Raw genomic sequence first — 15,539 nt, forward strand, 5'->3', positions numbered from 1 at the left:
TTTGGGACATGTTTCTTGATTGCAATGTTCTTTTGTTCGCTGGCGTCTAAAACGGCGAAGTTGTTGCGTCCGGCAGTCGTTGCATTGAAGTTAAACATGTTCAACTTGAGCGGCCGCGTCAAGCGATTATTTGGCTGATATCATCTGCAGCTACAAGAGAAGTGCGGTGGCTGATACGGTAGCGATAAAGCAGAAGGTGACTGTTCAGCAGTTGGGTATTGAGTGCATTTGCGAGACGTCCAGTCGGAAACAGTTTGTTTTCGTGTTCCTCGTTTGCGAATTCGGAATACGTCTTAAACTTAACACTTCCATACGCACTATCATTTGTGTCAAAAATTAAGTTATGAAAATTAATATTCAAAAAACCAAGAAACTTCAAAATGGAGGGGATCAATCCATCTTAACAAATAACATTAATAATAATAATGTATCGTCTGCGTCAAATAATACTACAAAGGCTTCCTAAGCGCTTTCTGCCCGTCCATATGGTGTCGAAATATTAAAATGTTCTATTATGTTGTTAGTTTGAATAATTTTAAACTAAGCTATGATTGAATAACATTTTTTGCAATGTACGGCTAGGAATGAACGTCAAAAATTGATTTCAAGTGTTCGGATTAGCTGGAATGCAGTATTTTGTAAACAAGTCCAGAGGTCTATGCTGCCGTGTACTAGTAGTGAGTTTTCTAGGTGTTAAACTTTATTTAGAGTGAATGAAAATGGATATTCTTTTTTTATATATAATCACGGGAAAAGACAACATCCAGTAAGATTGTAAAAGCAGATTGTTCCATTTTCTTTCCAAGCCTCTGTAAAATAATTAATAGTGCTAAGTATATTCTAATTATGATTTTATCTTGCCTGTAGTTGAAAAACTGAGTGGTTGCAGAGAGGAAAAAAATATCAGCCTATCTATACGCGTGCATTTGCGCTCGAAAGTGAAGCTACTGATGAAGATCGTAAATTATTTTCTACCAGAGAAAAAGGTTCCAAGTTTGAAGCCCATTGCAAGCTACGGATTGTGTGCAGTTTTTAGATTCATAGCACAAAGCAAAGACGATTATAAGAAAAAATTAAAACGGAAAAAAAATCACTAAAATAAGCAATACTACTACTGTTCGTTCATCTGCGAAAAAAAAACTTAATTTTCTCCTTCGTACATTAGGTACGTATCTATTATGTCACATATTTCAATGTGCGTTTATTTTATTTTATGTTCTCATAACGGAAAGGTTACTGAGCGGTAAGGCGTTACACCACAAGGAGAAAAGAAACATTTAATAAATATCGTCAATCAGTAATTGGAAGGTAACTCACAAAATAAAAATTCTTGAACCACCATCTTGCATTTGAATCTACGAATTGTAACCCTCAAGGTTAGCTGGATCTTTATTAAACAGCCTATGTCATAAACACGTTAAATTAAGTTGGGTATTAAGTGTTTAGATATCTAAGATAACAAGAAGTGAAATTTCTTACTTTATAAATATTCTTTTTATTTAGTTCCATATAATTTATCCGTATAAAAGCACTCTCAAACGCTTATCGTATTCCAAACAAGAAATTACTTCCCCCCCCCCCCCCTTCAAAATCCTTATATTGTGGGTTTATGCATTTATTTTTTAAGATTTTTCAAAATCAGAAGTTTGTGAATTAAAATTCACAAGTTGGGCTCCCAAAACTCTAGCGTGTTCGAAGCTAAGGAAATTAGTTCAATGTACGAATGCTTTCAAAATTAGGATTGGTGGCCACTGTAATAATAAGTTATTTATTGTAAACAAATTTAAATGAAGATAGCATTACAAGTGACTACATTTCTAACAACTTCTCTTTTTTACGTGATCGGTGCATTGATAAGTCACTTGGCCCACGGTAATGTTGATTTTAATATGGAATGGAATCATACTTAGTGAGATGAGAGTATAACGTTATGAAGGGCTACCAGCAAAAAAGAAAAAGGTTCATTTGAACGTGAACCAACAATAGTTGAATGTCTTCACGTCTTGTTAAAGATAGTATATATCTGTTACGTTGGCGAAAACTGAAAATCGTAGTATAACTATGGGCATTTTGCGTCTATTTTCCAATGCAAATGTAAAAATAACTTGTGTCATGGATGCAGTTGTAGCGTTTTTGAAAACCGAATAGTCGTAAATGTAACCTTTTTTAGGTCCTTAGACGCAGTTATACATTTTCAAATGATTGACAAATAACAACAGGCGCAAAACAAGGCTAACTCCGTCTTGCACCTGTTATCATGTGTCTGTCGATACACGTGGTGGAAGGAAACGCAATGTGCAGAAAGACGAAAACGTAACCAAGCCTTGAAGACCGGCCAATAAACGGGGCCCACCTATACAGTGGTGTATTTGTGTTAGTGAGGCGGAATGATAAGTGTGACGCTCGCTGGTGCTTCTAGCGCGATATCTCCTCCAAGCGCAAGGCTGTGGTCTGGCGCCCAGTTTTCTCATCGGCATAGTACAACTAGGAGAAAACAATATATGGCAGAGAAATGAGGGTAAAATTGTAATGCAAGTCCCTTGCTTTCAAGGATCTGTACATAATTTTTCATGCCTAAAGGTTATTATAAAAACACGCTTTTTAGCCTTTTTTGACTCTCCTAAAAATTAATTTTTAAAATTAAATACGGAAACAGAACCAATAATACACCATCAGTGGATTCTTAATGCTTTTTCCTAAACATATGCCACTCGTATATGTCGAGCAGTTTTTAAATCATGTGTTTTTTTTATTTTTTTATTTCTGACGCTCTGCACACCGTGTAGGCGGGCCCCTTGACCTTACCGCGGTGGGGTCGGTGGTCGATGCCTGGCCGAACTCCCACTGCCGAGGCCCTGCAGGGAGTTCCTCAGCTGCTTGCAGTTCCTCCCGCGGACTGCGCAGTGATCGCTTCACTCCGACGTCCCCCCCCCCCCCCTCCCTTGCAACGTGGCTCGTGCATTTTCCAGACCGACCGCGAGCGACAGTACACACACACGCCTTCGTTTGCAGAGGACCTGCGGTATAAACGCGAAAATCAAACGAGCAGTGGCAGAAGCGCATCTTCCCGAGAATCAAGACTAAGTTTTGAAGCCTACGATGCTGCAAATGGCTTACAGCAATGGCTGATACGTGTTCAAGGAAAATCTTCAATAATATATTACTTTTTTTTTCGTCGCTGGTTAAACGCCTCCACATTAATAGAATAGCCCGGTCCGGCGTGGTTGTCAGTGTATTCTTAAACACAAAACAACATAACGTTATACAAACAAACAGCACACACTGGGCCTTGGCGAAATAACCAACGAAAAAGGGAAGGATAAATACTCAAAAAGAGGAAAGTATCAGTTAAGTTGACAGACAAAGCAGTGAAAAACGTATGTATTCAGAGCATCATTGGTACATATCGATAGATACTACTTTGTTTTGTCGAACAGTTTTTAATAAGGATCTTCAATATTCCATCAGAGCCTACCAAAACTAGGCTAAATTGCTTTTTGCGTCTCGCTCCACGTTCTACTCTCTAACATGGCTTAGCTTGTTAGGGAGACTGGCTTATGTCCCGCTTCTATTTTTGCCGTTTTATTGTGTTCATAAAAAAAGTAATTATTTCGTAACACATGAAACAAATTCCTGGCTAAGTTCCAAATTTAAACTGCCGCATTTGAATGGTAAATTATTACTGTGACTCGTAACACTCACGAAGGTCTGAGCCCAGTAGAGTAAAATACCATATTTCCTTTCTGTTCCACGATAGGATAACGTTTACACCTGTATCAAAGTTCACAAAAATGTACAATTAATAATTTTTACAATACAAAGCTTTCGTCTTACCAATAGTTGTGTTTCTCGTGCTGTTTTGACAAGCATTATTAAATTATTCTCAAAAATACATAGACAAATTTATTTTGTAGATCTGAATCTTCTCCCGAAAAAAACCATTCAACTGAAGTATTACGACAAAACCTATTCCCATGAGTTGAACTAATTTTCATTTTACAATAGTTACATGTTACACTTCAGTAAATAACAACGGTTTTAGTGTCACTTATTTGATGTTTGACGATGAGAGATGTATTGCAGTGTGAAACTTCCTTCGTCCAGACATCAATTTAGAGATGCGACTCCAATACCTGCAGTTGGAGACACATGGAATGTTAGTTTCACTCACAAGTTGGGTTTAATTTATTTTCCGTTTTGTTGCGTCCCTTTCTAACCAAGAGGGATACGTCTGACCAGTTTCCGGAGTCGATTCACGGATTGTTCGGGCATTTTCAGGAAAATGGCTCGAGACTATGGCTTCGTTTGTCATTTTGCCTCCGCGCTGTGAAAGGAAATATCGAACCGCAGAATAAAAACTCCTTTTTTTCACGAATCGCGGGCGTGCCGCAGACGCTCAGGACACGGGCATCACGAACGCGCTCAGCCCTGGGCTGAACACCGTCATCCACATCAGATTGTTTCACGCGAATCACGAGCGCTCATTGTTGCAGTAATGTACGCTCGAGGCATCCTCTAGCGCGATCAGATGTTCAGAGATCCGCCCGACTGGAGGTTTGCTCGTGTGAGTGGCGCAGAATTAATGGAGCGCTAAGAGCGCTGGCGCAACTAAGGCAGTACAGCCTCTACGAGCGAGGCTCTAAGCTCTCGTAGACTCTCCTCCGCGGGTCAGTCAGCGGTGACGAAAGTCCAATTCAGGACTCCTGAACTCATTTTCAAGTTTATATATCGTGGGGTTTTTGGAAAATGTTGTTCGCTAACACAAATAGAGACGGGCTCTTTGCTGTTAACAATGACAAACAATTGATTTTGAAAAAAAAAATGTTTTCTGAAATATTCATAAGAAATATGCTTTGCACTTCCTGTCTTCTTCAGGACAAATAAGCCGTTTCTTCCGCTTTGGTTATCACAAAAAAAACAGGAAGAAAACGTCATCATTCTTAACAACTCCAAGATATCAGTCCGGATATTCTAAGGGCTTCAGGAATAATTAATGAACCGTGCAAGACATTTAGGGTGTAAGCCGACTGTGGTTCCCGTGTGTCCACGCTGGGCTGCAGAAGCACAGCTGCGAGCCTTCGCACTGGGTGCTGGCTGCACCCGGGGGTTCCCCCGCGCCAGCACGCCGCGACGCGCTGGGACAGTGTCTGTGATGCCTCCCAGCTGGCCCCGTGTCCGTAAACACGGCTCGCCAACTCGCGGCCGTCGCCAGTCGCCACCCGCGAGAGCTCAAGGCCGTCCCCTGGCTCGCCGCGGCCATCTGCTGCTTCGCCCATCTGCTGCTGTTTACTGCGGGGCGTTCGCGGCCAAACTTTCTACTTCTGCGAGATGCCGCTAGCACGGAACTATTAAATGCGACAAGAAAACTCCAAAGTTCTGATTCAATCAGAAGTTACGAGGCGAAACGTGTTTTTGGCCCAACAGCGTTTTTTTTTTTTTTAACAAAACTAAGTGGTTCGTGACTTTTCGCAGGACATCAAGCTATGCGCTCCGTTCCTGTGAACAATAAATACCAAGTTGATTTCCAATATGTGTATTAGGAGAGACTCTTGGTCAAAAAAAAAAAACTTTTTTTTTTTTTACTTTGTTGATACCGGCCAAACTGTGCTTGCTAGAGAGTTCTGCTAACAACCAAACTCTTTGGCGCGTCGTTTTCCGTCGGCTTCTGGGGCCAAAAATCGAATATTGCATTTAGTCTGAAAATCATGACCAAGAGTTACCCGCGTCCGCAGCCCGTGGTTCACAGTCAAGCCTCGGGCAAGCCGAATCCAGATTATTTTCCAAGTGGCTTATCTGTTCCCAGGTCCTCCGGTGCAAGGATTGTACATTACCTGAAGCTATTCTGACTCCGTATTGAGCCGTCCCTCCTTTATATCATGTGTTTACGTTGTAAGCTGTCTAATGAATACCTCATTACCTCGATCATGCACGTTCCTGAACCCATTTACCTTATATTTTTCTGTGATGGAGAGATGACCAAGACGTTATTGGAGTGTAATAGGCTAGATCATTCTGAGGTGATTCTCTGATAGGGGTACACTTATAACAATCATGAAATTAATTTAAAACAAGCCGGCCTTCAGAACATGTTTAGTCAGTCATTAACAAAGGTTGCTTGGTTTGTGGGGTCTAGCCGGTCAAGTAACTTCAGACAATGGCCGCGAAAGCTTGCAATCCTTATTTAAGTAATAAATAGTAGTTTTATACACATAAATATTTCTGGATTCGGAGGGGGATTTATTATTACTTTTAAAAAATTCTCATTTTTTAGAATAGGCCATTTATATTGTATTTTTAAATTGTTGTGCCAGCATTAAAAATTTCCCCGCATTTACGCATGCAGGCTAATATGGATGCTGTTCAGAGGCTAAAACCCGTGTTGCATTTAAAACCATCACATGCCTAGGACGAGAACCCAGAAACCACCGCGCCGGCGATCTAAGCGAGTTGATGGCCTGATGATTCTCCAGGGTAGGTATTCCGTTTCAGCTTGCTTTCCACTGGACGAAGAAAGCCTCGCTTATTTGAGGTGAATTATTCGTTGATACGTCCGTGAGTAACACAAACACTTGTAACGGTGCGCGGATCCGACGTGCCAGTTAGCTTCTGCGACGATGCCGCGTGGCCCAGTGGACCGGAGTTAGGACCAGGCGAGCGGGTGTTCGCGAGCCGGGAGCCGGAGCGCGAGCCGGCGGGGGTTATTTCCAGAGGCACTCGAGCTGACCGGGGCAGCGTCCAAGTGAGCGACTCTCTCCCCCGGGGGTCGCTCTTCCGTCCCAGCCACTCTCGTCCGCATCTGCAGCACGTGCGCCGTCTTATGGCCAGTTGCACCGTTCTGCTCTTCGTGATCGTCGACTCGTTCCTCTAAACGTTGCGCCAACACATGATCCTCGCTTGCATGGAAACAATATCATACGTTTTCAATCTGAGGCAACAGGCGGCTCCAGTGTCGAAAAATTGTTAGATGCATTATTCCAACAAGAACCTACGATAAATTCGAACAGTTTCTGGACACGCCGGCTCGCGTAGTGTCGATCCGAGATCATTGTCATGAATCGCCAGGACTGTCGGTCATCTCTATGTTCTTAATTACCTTCGTTCAGCGCTCAAAACACAACGGTGCAACAGAACATTTGGTCTAACCATCATCATAAGAGGAGATCACGCTTGAACTCTTAATGGTGTAACTGGACATTAAAAAATACGCCTAGGGACGACAGTGACTTCAACGCTGCACTAAATTGTATTCGCGATGCTGTAAAAATAAAACCTACGCAAAAAGTGTTTTTTTTCTTTCAGAATTGCATACATATTGCCAAGCAGATTACCAGTAAAGCTTAAAGTGAATTAGACAATAAAATTCCGTACACAAACCTCAACCAGTTATTAAACCCTCTCAACCAAAGAAGTATCGAATCACAGACGAACCAGCTGAGACGACTTACAAGTCGGCAGCCAATGAACCTGCGTTGTTTGCCCGAGTGTACAGGAGAATGTGCAGTCTATCCTGAAGGCCATCGAAACCGCGAATTTTTTCATTCGCGGTTTCGATGGCCTTCAGGATAGACTGCACATTCTCCTGTACACTCGGGCAAACAACACAAACCAACTTTACTTTCGAGATTCAGCCGCATTATTTTAACTAATGTCATTTAATCATGATTCATGTTACTCTGACTATATGAAGAATAACTTTCTTTTTATCTCAAGCAAATTATTTTTCTCTGGGTCCAAATTTACTGTATCAAAAATCGTGGGGTTACTGGAAACAGTTGGTAACCAACAGAAAACAGGTGGAAATGTTTGGGTGCCAAAAATGAGACACGATTGTTGTAAAAAAAAATTGTAATGTTTGAAACACGTATGAGAAATTTACTTTGCACTTTCTGACTTCTTCCGAACACAGAAACACAGTTACTTTCACCTTGGTTATTACAAACACCACATTTTAGAAACTGTATTTCTTAACATTTTCCAATAACCTCAAGAAATAATATATTGGTATGTGTGATGTCATCGGAGCGCTGAGCGTATTATTGGGGCATGTATTTTCGCGAAAAGATTTCGAGACAGTTGTGTGCTAAAACACTCTAGCATCGTCTGTGTTTCATATTGGTTGAGTTTCCTTCAGTTACTTTCTACTGTCGGGACACGAACCCAGCCATCCAGTGCGGAAGCAAATACGTCCTGACCTACCCGGCCAAACATGTCAAGGCTTCCCTTGCAAACAGCCGCCAATTACAAGAAAACAATCACTAGAGCGGGCATACCTTATTGCAGTCTAATGAGCGTTCAATTTCTTATTTTGTTTCCGTGTGTGTGTTTACCTTGTTTACAACGAAACACACAGCTCGAAAGTCGGAACGTGGCGTAGTTTCTACGAATATCCAGTTATCTGAATGTACGAAGAACTGTTTGTTTATTTGAGGTAAAATATTCATTGTAAAGTCCGTGAATTGACTGTAATTTGTACGCATTTAAAATGTTCACCTCTAATTTACGAAGAAACTGGTTACAAATTATCGAGCGATCTTCGTAAATTTCCAGCCGTCTTCGTAAATTTACGGACAACTGAGGTAACTTACTTTGGACATGAATCCAAAATAATATTCTTGGTGTATTAACAAAACATCAAAGTACTAGTTAAGGCTACAGTAAAAACACTCTTATTTTGTCCACGTGTGTGTTTACCTTTGTTAAGAACGAAACATACAACTTGGAAGTAAAAATGCGATGTGGTTTCTACGAAGATAAAGTTATTTGAAATTTTTAAAGAACTGTTCATTTATGTGAGTTGAATTTTTAGTTGGAAAGTACGTAAATTTACTGTAATCTCTGACAGTGTACACTGTGAAAAATTCTCACCTTAAATGTACGAAGAACCCTGGTTAAAAATATCCATGGATCTTCGTCAATTCACGGGTACAAAGTTCACTTACTTTGAATGTGCACCCACAAAATAAATCTTGGTATATAAGAAAACACATTCAAAAACTGTTGAAGACTCATTCCTAGAGACCGGGAAAATTCGCGAATTCATTTCGCGACAGGCTAAAATACAAATAGTTATACCTCAGTGATGCCTCTGCTATTGGCTCACAACTCACCTGGATGACACTGGGCCAATGAGAAACACCCAACCAAAGCTTTATCGAATCACAGGCTGCTACGTTGGGACGCCTCACAAGACAGCAGCCAATGAGTGAGTGGCATTTGACCGAGTGTACGTAGAACTATGGAGTTCAACCTAGAAGTCATTGAACCCGCGAATTTTTCCGGTACCTACTCATTCCGTATGCGTTTACGCTGTTTATACAGAAAAAAAAAAAGAATTCGGAATTGAAATACGGTGTAGTTTCTACGAAGATTCAGTTTTCTGAAACTACGGAAAACCGTTGGTTAATCTGAAGTCCGCCCGGGCAGGGCGTCTCACCTGCTGAGGATGTCGATCTTGCTGTCGAGGGAGCTGATCTGGTCGTTCCAGGCGGCCACGTGCAGCTGGAAGGTGTCCCACACGTGCGCGCGCTCCTGCAGGTTGCGCACGTTGCTGTCGAGGCTCGCGAGCACCGTGGCCGTGGACACCATGCGGTACTCCAGCTTGTTCAGGTACAGCGTGTTGAACTTCTGCAGCTCCTCTGCGCGCACGCGCCGCTCCGTCTCGCATTACTCCCTCAACTACTTAACACTGGTCACTAACTATCCACGGATCTTTGCAAATTCATCTTATATCTTCCAAAATTTACGGATACAAAGTTCACTTACCGTTAATATGGATCTACTTCAATAATATTTGCATTGAAAAGAGAAACCATCAAAAAACTGGTTGGAACTCGCGAAAAAAAAAACACTCGTTTATTCCACGTGTGCATTTACCCTGTCCATATCGAAAAACCTAATTCAGAAGTCGAAATAGGCAGGTGTAGTTTCTACGAAGATCAAGTTATCTGAAATTACGAAGCACTATTCGTTTATTGGAGGTGAATCCTTCTTTGAAGAGTCCGTAAATTTACTGTAATTTTTAACAGTGTACATTTATTTAAGTGTACCTAATATAAAATGATCGTAATTGGCATCACTGTATAAATTATTTTTACAGACATTATATTAAACATAACGAATATATGTTGAAAATATTAGCCTTAGAACAACGGATGCAAGGAAGGTGTCATATTAAAATGACAAAAACAGCTCTTAAGTAATAGTAATGACAGGAAAATGAAAAATTCAACATGGCGTGAGAGACCGAGCCTTGAGGTACCTAATATTTTCCTCAATTATTCAGCTTCTATCATTTCGTTTTTTTTTTTTCACTGAAGATTTTAAATAAATTCTTCAGATAACTGCGCTAGCTTAAAAAAAATGATTTGCCAAGCCGTAACTGTTCATTTAATGGTTTTTAAGAACTTTTAGGTTTAATTCATATTTAATCGCTAACATGAAATGATTGCTTGAAAATAGCATGGTATACAGTTTTTAATCGATCATTTTCTGGCTTCGCCACTGGTCGAATAGTCGGATCACCCACCTCCCACAAGGCAATCCTGGTTTGATTTCAGACGAAGTCAAACACGGATTTTCCACAGATGGGAAACGTAATAAAAGTTGCCGTGAGCTCGAGAGGTTTTCTCGGGGTAACACCCGCCCTCAAAAAGTAATTCCATTGCTGTTTTACTTCACCCCTCATCCATCTCTATGACCTCAACGTCGAAGAGACGTTAAATCATAATCCATTCATTAATGCATACAGACGAACACACACAGCGTCCACAATGCATGGGAATGAACGAAATATTCGTAAACAAATTGTTCTAAAACTAAAATAGGGCGTGTAACAGCATAAGGATTTTCATCCTATCAAGAGTCCTTTAAGCTTTTCCAGTAATTAACCAATGGTGAAACAGTCTGCGCACGCAAACTGAGTGGAATAACCATTTGAGTTTCAACATTGCGCAACAGGTTTTCTTGGGAAATGTCAAAAAAATATTTCACGGAAAACTATTGTGGCTACAAAATCTCTCAGCAGTTTGTACATCTAGTTTCAGTGCAACAGGTGTTCAATATTTCGTAACTAGTTATATTAAAATACGTGCTGGGTTGAATTATTCATGTGCGCCTTTGTCATTGTTTACATCCGCTGGTTTCGCCAGTCATCCAAGCAAGTCGCGTGAGCCAAAGTGAGAGCCGTGCAAGATTACAAGAGTCGGTCCAAATAAATCCTCATTGTTCAAGACCCCAGTGATCAGATGCTCGAGAGAGCGTGGAGATGAGTCAAGGGTGGCTGAAAGGCAGTTAAATATTTACAAATTCGTGGTATCAAATAATAACCTGTAGTAAGACTTTCAAAGAAATACCGATTCAATACATGACTTTAAGAATTTAAAAAATTAAAATGTTACCTCCGAAAAAATAAAAATAAATAAGTAAATTCGTGCTTAGAAGCGGCTATCACCCCGTGCGGTGTCGCACTTGGGTATGATGAGGGTAGCGGACCACCCGGACACGCACCCGATATGGTGGACATCATGATCTTGACGTTGGTCAGCTCCTCCCAGATCTTCTCGGACGAGCTGGGCGGCACCTGCAGGCTGCTGCCGACACTCGCGAGCAGCAGCGCGCCCGCCACCAGTCCCTGCAACGACGAGGTCCTCCGTCAGCGCCGCGCCCCGAGCACGAGATAACTTCCGCGCACACAGAAACTAGCAGCGCACTGTTCAATGTTTCCAACTAATGGCCAGTTGCACCATTAGAGTTCAAGCATGACCTCCTTTCATGATCACAGTTCGACCACATTTTCTGTTGCACCGCCGCGGTTTGAGCGCTGAGTGGAGATCACTGGTAACTGGTAACCGCCAGTCCAAGTGGTCCATGTAAGTGATCTCAAATCGACCCAGCGCGAGCTGACATGTTCGGAATTCATTCCGACTTATTGCAGGTTATAATTGTAATCATAAGTGATATATAATGGATTGCACCGTTTTGTAATAACATTTAAATACCCGTATGTGTTTTTAGTCGTTATTAAAAATCGACAGAGATGAGGCAGCGACCTCGTGAACTGCTGTCTTGTGGCTACCCCATTAATCTTTACTCACCGTATCGCAATCGATTGTAGCGACTTCATATCGTTCCAACCCACAAACAGACATACATCTAACTTTTATTTGCCACTGTTGCTGCCTGTTGAAAATATATAACTTGAGTTCATGCAAGCGAAGCTAGTATAGTCCCAGTATGTTTTGGCAAAGTTTAGAAGAATAATGAAATGATCATTCTTGGGTTAAGATCATTGGATTGTGAATCTAGAACGGTGCAACTGGGCATAATAACACTGATTATAAACTATACAGGGATCTTCCTAAGCTATAATAGTCCTTACTCTGAACAGGAACTCACAAGAATCAGCTTGCAGTGTAAAAAAAAAACCTCTAAAACTTAAGTCTACACCAAAAAACTCTTGGTTTTTTCAAACGCCTGTTTAACAGCTTGAAACAGAACACATAACTCGGAAGTGGGCATTCGGTGTCCAGTTTCTACAGCAAAGAAACCCTTCGTTTGCTTCAGGAGCATATGGAACTGCCATAAACTATGGTCTAGAATGATCTGTTCGCTTTTTTTTTTGATACTGATGCTGAAGTTTGGTTACAATTAACTAAATAGTGTTCAGAGCTATGTACTATCAAATTTTGATAAACGGTGACGCATTAAAGTAAAATGTGAAAAGGAAGTGCAAGCAAAATGAGCGAAGAGCAGGTAGAAACAAACCGTACACCCAATCGGAATTTTGGAATAGTGTCGTTGGTACTGATTCAAGAAAGCTGAGCATTAAAAATATATTTTCCATTTCATTAGCCAAAGAGAGACGTTTTCACGAAAACCCCGCATAATTAGCCCCGACTAGTACATGCCCAATTTCTTTACCTTAATTTTAGTAAGTCGGTGAAACAGTTCCCACTTCATGGACAACACACGCGTTTTTGTCGTCGCAGCTTACGTTGGCAGGCATAGTAATGAGAAATTTTTCCCCACCAGCTGGCCGCTCTCAATAGCTGTCTTAGTTTTATCAATGTCTTAAGGTCGAGGTCCATACTCACAGACCTCGCGCAATTCTAGAGAACAAAACCATAACCCATCTCTCGAAGTTCAAGCAATTAATTTACCCAGGGGTCATTTGTAGTAGGTCATCGTAATATTTAGGCCTCTTATTATAGAATGTATCGGGATAGTCATACTTTTAAATAGTAACTGTATTTAGTAATAGTTGTTGCCTCATTTAAGTTCGTTCTTACTTTAGCAGATATTTATAGGACTTAAATTAAATATTATTAGAACAAAATATTATTTTCCTTAACTAGTGTACAGACAAATAATTGGTTCATAAGTAAAGTTTTGTTTGCAATAGGTAGGTAAATGAGAAAAAAATTGTGTCCATACTATATTGCAGTTTCTCTGTTGTGTGTCGCAGAAAATAAATTCATATGCATTTGAAGCACGGAGCGTATTTCAAAGAAGACAAGCACACACTAATGATGGAAATGTACCACCCATGCAAGCTTCACAGGAAACCCAACACAGTGGCCCAAACTTTGAATGGCTTACTTGCCAATACCACCGTTCATAACACGCGTGTCATGGCAAATTCACTTTTATGGGCATAAATTTCAAAAATTTGCATGTCCGGCTTTTAACGTATGACTTCTATAATCAAGCCGGTTTTGAATTCAAATAAAAGTGCCAACTGTAAACAAACATATAAGGTATTGTTCCATCATCAGTTTTTTTTACAGTTAGATTGGCAAATCTTCAGCCAGCACTGGTTTCATGCGCAGGATCCAAGAATCCATATCCATCATTAGTCTTCGGAGACGACTTTGCGGCAAAGACGTTTGCCGAAAGGCCAACGACGACTTTGAAAAGCAATTTAAAGTGAAACGTGTTAGGAGAAAAAAAACTGGTTCTGTCGTTGACTTTCTTGAGCCGTCTCGTATTTCACGCGGTGGAACAGGGTTCGGGATTGTGGGGACAAGGTAGCGCAAGAGGAGAGCTCGCGCTTACCGCGCTGAAGGAAAACCTCTGGTCTGTGCGTAACTGTTCCGCAAACGTTCTAAATCCACTCGACGAGTCATTTACCGAAGTATCCTTGAGCAAAGGAACCTTTACACTCAAGGCGGCTTTTTGTGAGAAAATAACCGTGAACGGATACCTGAATCTTTTCGACGCTAAAGCAACCTGGTATATAAAAAAAGAAACACTTTTTTCGACAGTAAATTGTTTGAGTTAAAAAAAATTTATACTCAATTTCTAAGCAATTTTCAATATTATTACATTTAAGTTAATAATCTGACAGCGAAGCAAGCGGCTATTGTTTCGTTTTTTTAAGAAATGATAGTGTTACAAATCTCTGAAAGATTACCAGGATGTATGAAAGGGCCCGAGCGACTCATCCTTTCACGAAAAGCTGCATGGAATATTCTGTAAGGATCAAAGTTATGAAAGTTTAAGTCATGTTGAGTTCTAAGTTATGACCTGGTTTGTACACTCTTGTGCAACCAAAAATTAAGGAGTATTCAAAGCCCGCTTTACTTAACTGCCTTCACTAATTAAAATAGATATAACACAATTTTATGCATCACAAAATACCTCAAGAAATTAACAATGTTGAATAAGTAATGCACAAAAATAATTCCGTTGGTTAGTCCAGTTTATTACAGGTGAGTCCTTATTGTCCAGAATTATCTATAAAACACATATATGTACCAAGCATAGTGTTTCTAAAATGTGTATCGCTAACATTTTATTTAATCACTAATTACATTTACTTTTAAGTTCAAAGTTAAGGAGTAAAAAAAGACATTTTTAGTTTAAAGGTGAAATACAAAATACGAAAAACAAATTCAAAACTTTTTTGTACATAAAATCTAATCGTGTGGACCGAAATTCGTCAATTGTACTGCAAATTCTCAAAGCGTTGTTTGCTGCCCAAGTCGAAACAAAAGAACACTATAATAATACCTACATTTATCCGATACTTGCACGCTAGCAGTCTTTATTAAGGATTCTTAGCTGAACTAAAGAAATATTAAGGGCCCTTATTCAATTAAGGATTTTTTTAAGAATATTGAGGAGGCGCACGCAGCCTGTGTGATTGTCCTGCTAAGCGATGTGTGTATCCCCGAGAAGTGACGCGGAAAGCGGACTGTGTCGGCGGGGAGAGCTCTCGCCCCAGCGGAAACGATCGAGTGTGGTGACGTCACGTCCCCAGTTCACGCCCTGCTGGCCCGCGATTGTTCCGGACCAAGAGCATGGCCGGTCGGCGACCGTGCGGGCCGGAGTCGGAGGTCGCTGCTCTCCGTGCCCGGCTGTCTCGCATCGGAGCGATTACCCTGATGTGGCAGCACAAGCTCTTCAGTTAATTGATTTTTTTTACTAAATGATTCATAGCGATAGTATTAAATCCACACTTAAATTTCCACTTGATTAAAGTCGGATTTTTTATTTTTTTATTTTTTTTTTAATAAATATAAACTTACTTTAACTACTCT

The 15,539-nt window shown here is 40.6% G+C and overlaps 1 protein-coding gene across 1 annotated transcript in view; it reads right to left on the bottom strand.

The window, feature by feature from the left end:
• LOC134530685 (angiopoietin-4-like) overlaps positions 1-15,539 on the bottom strand; it is a 130,384-nt gene that overhangs the window by 68,947 nt on the left and 45,898 nt on the right. Inside the window, exons 2-3 of the mRNA XM_063365750.1 lie at positions 11,506-11,629; positions 9,434-9,635 (exon numbers count right to left, since the gene is read on the bottom strand). Coding sequence (XP_063221820.1) covers positions 9,434-9,635; positions 11,506-11,629 — 326 coding nt within the window. The remainder of the gene's footprint in view (positions 1-9,433; positions 9,636-11,505; positions 11,630-15,539) is intronic.

This window comes from Bacillus rossius, chromosome 3 (assembly GCF_032445375.1).
Source record: "Bacillus rossius redtenbacheri isolate Brsri chromosome 3, Brsri_v3, whole genome shotgun sequence".
Taxonomy (NCBI): domain Eukaryota; kingdom Metazoa; phylum Arthropoda; class Insecta; order Phasmatodea; family Bacillidae; genus Bacillus; species Bacillus rossius.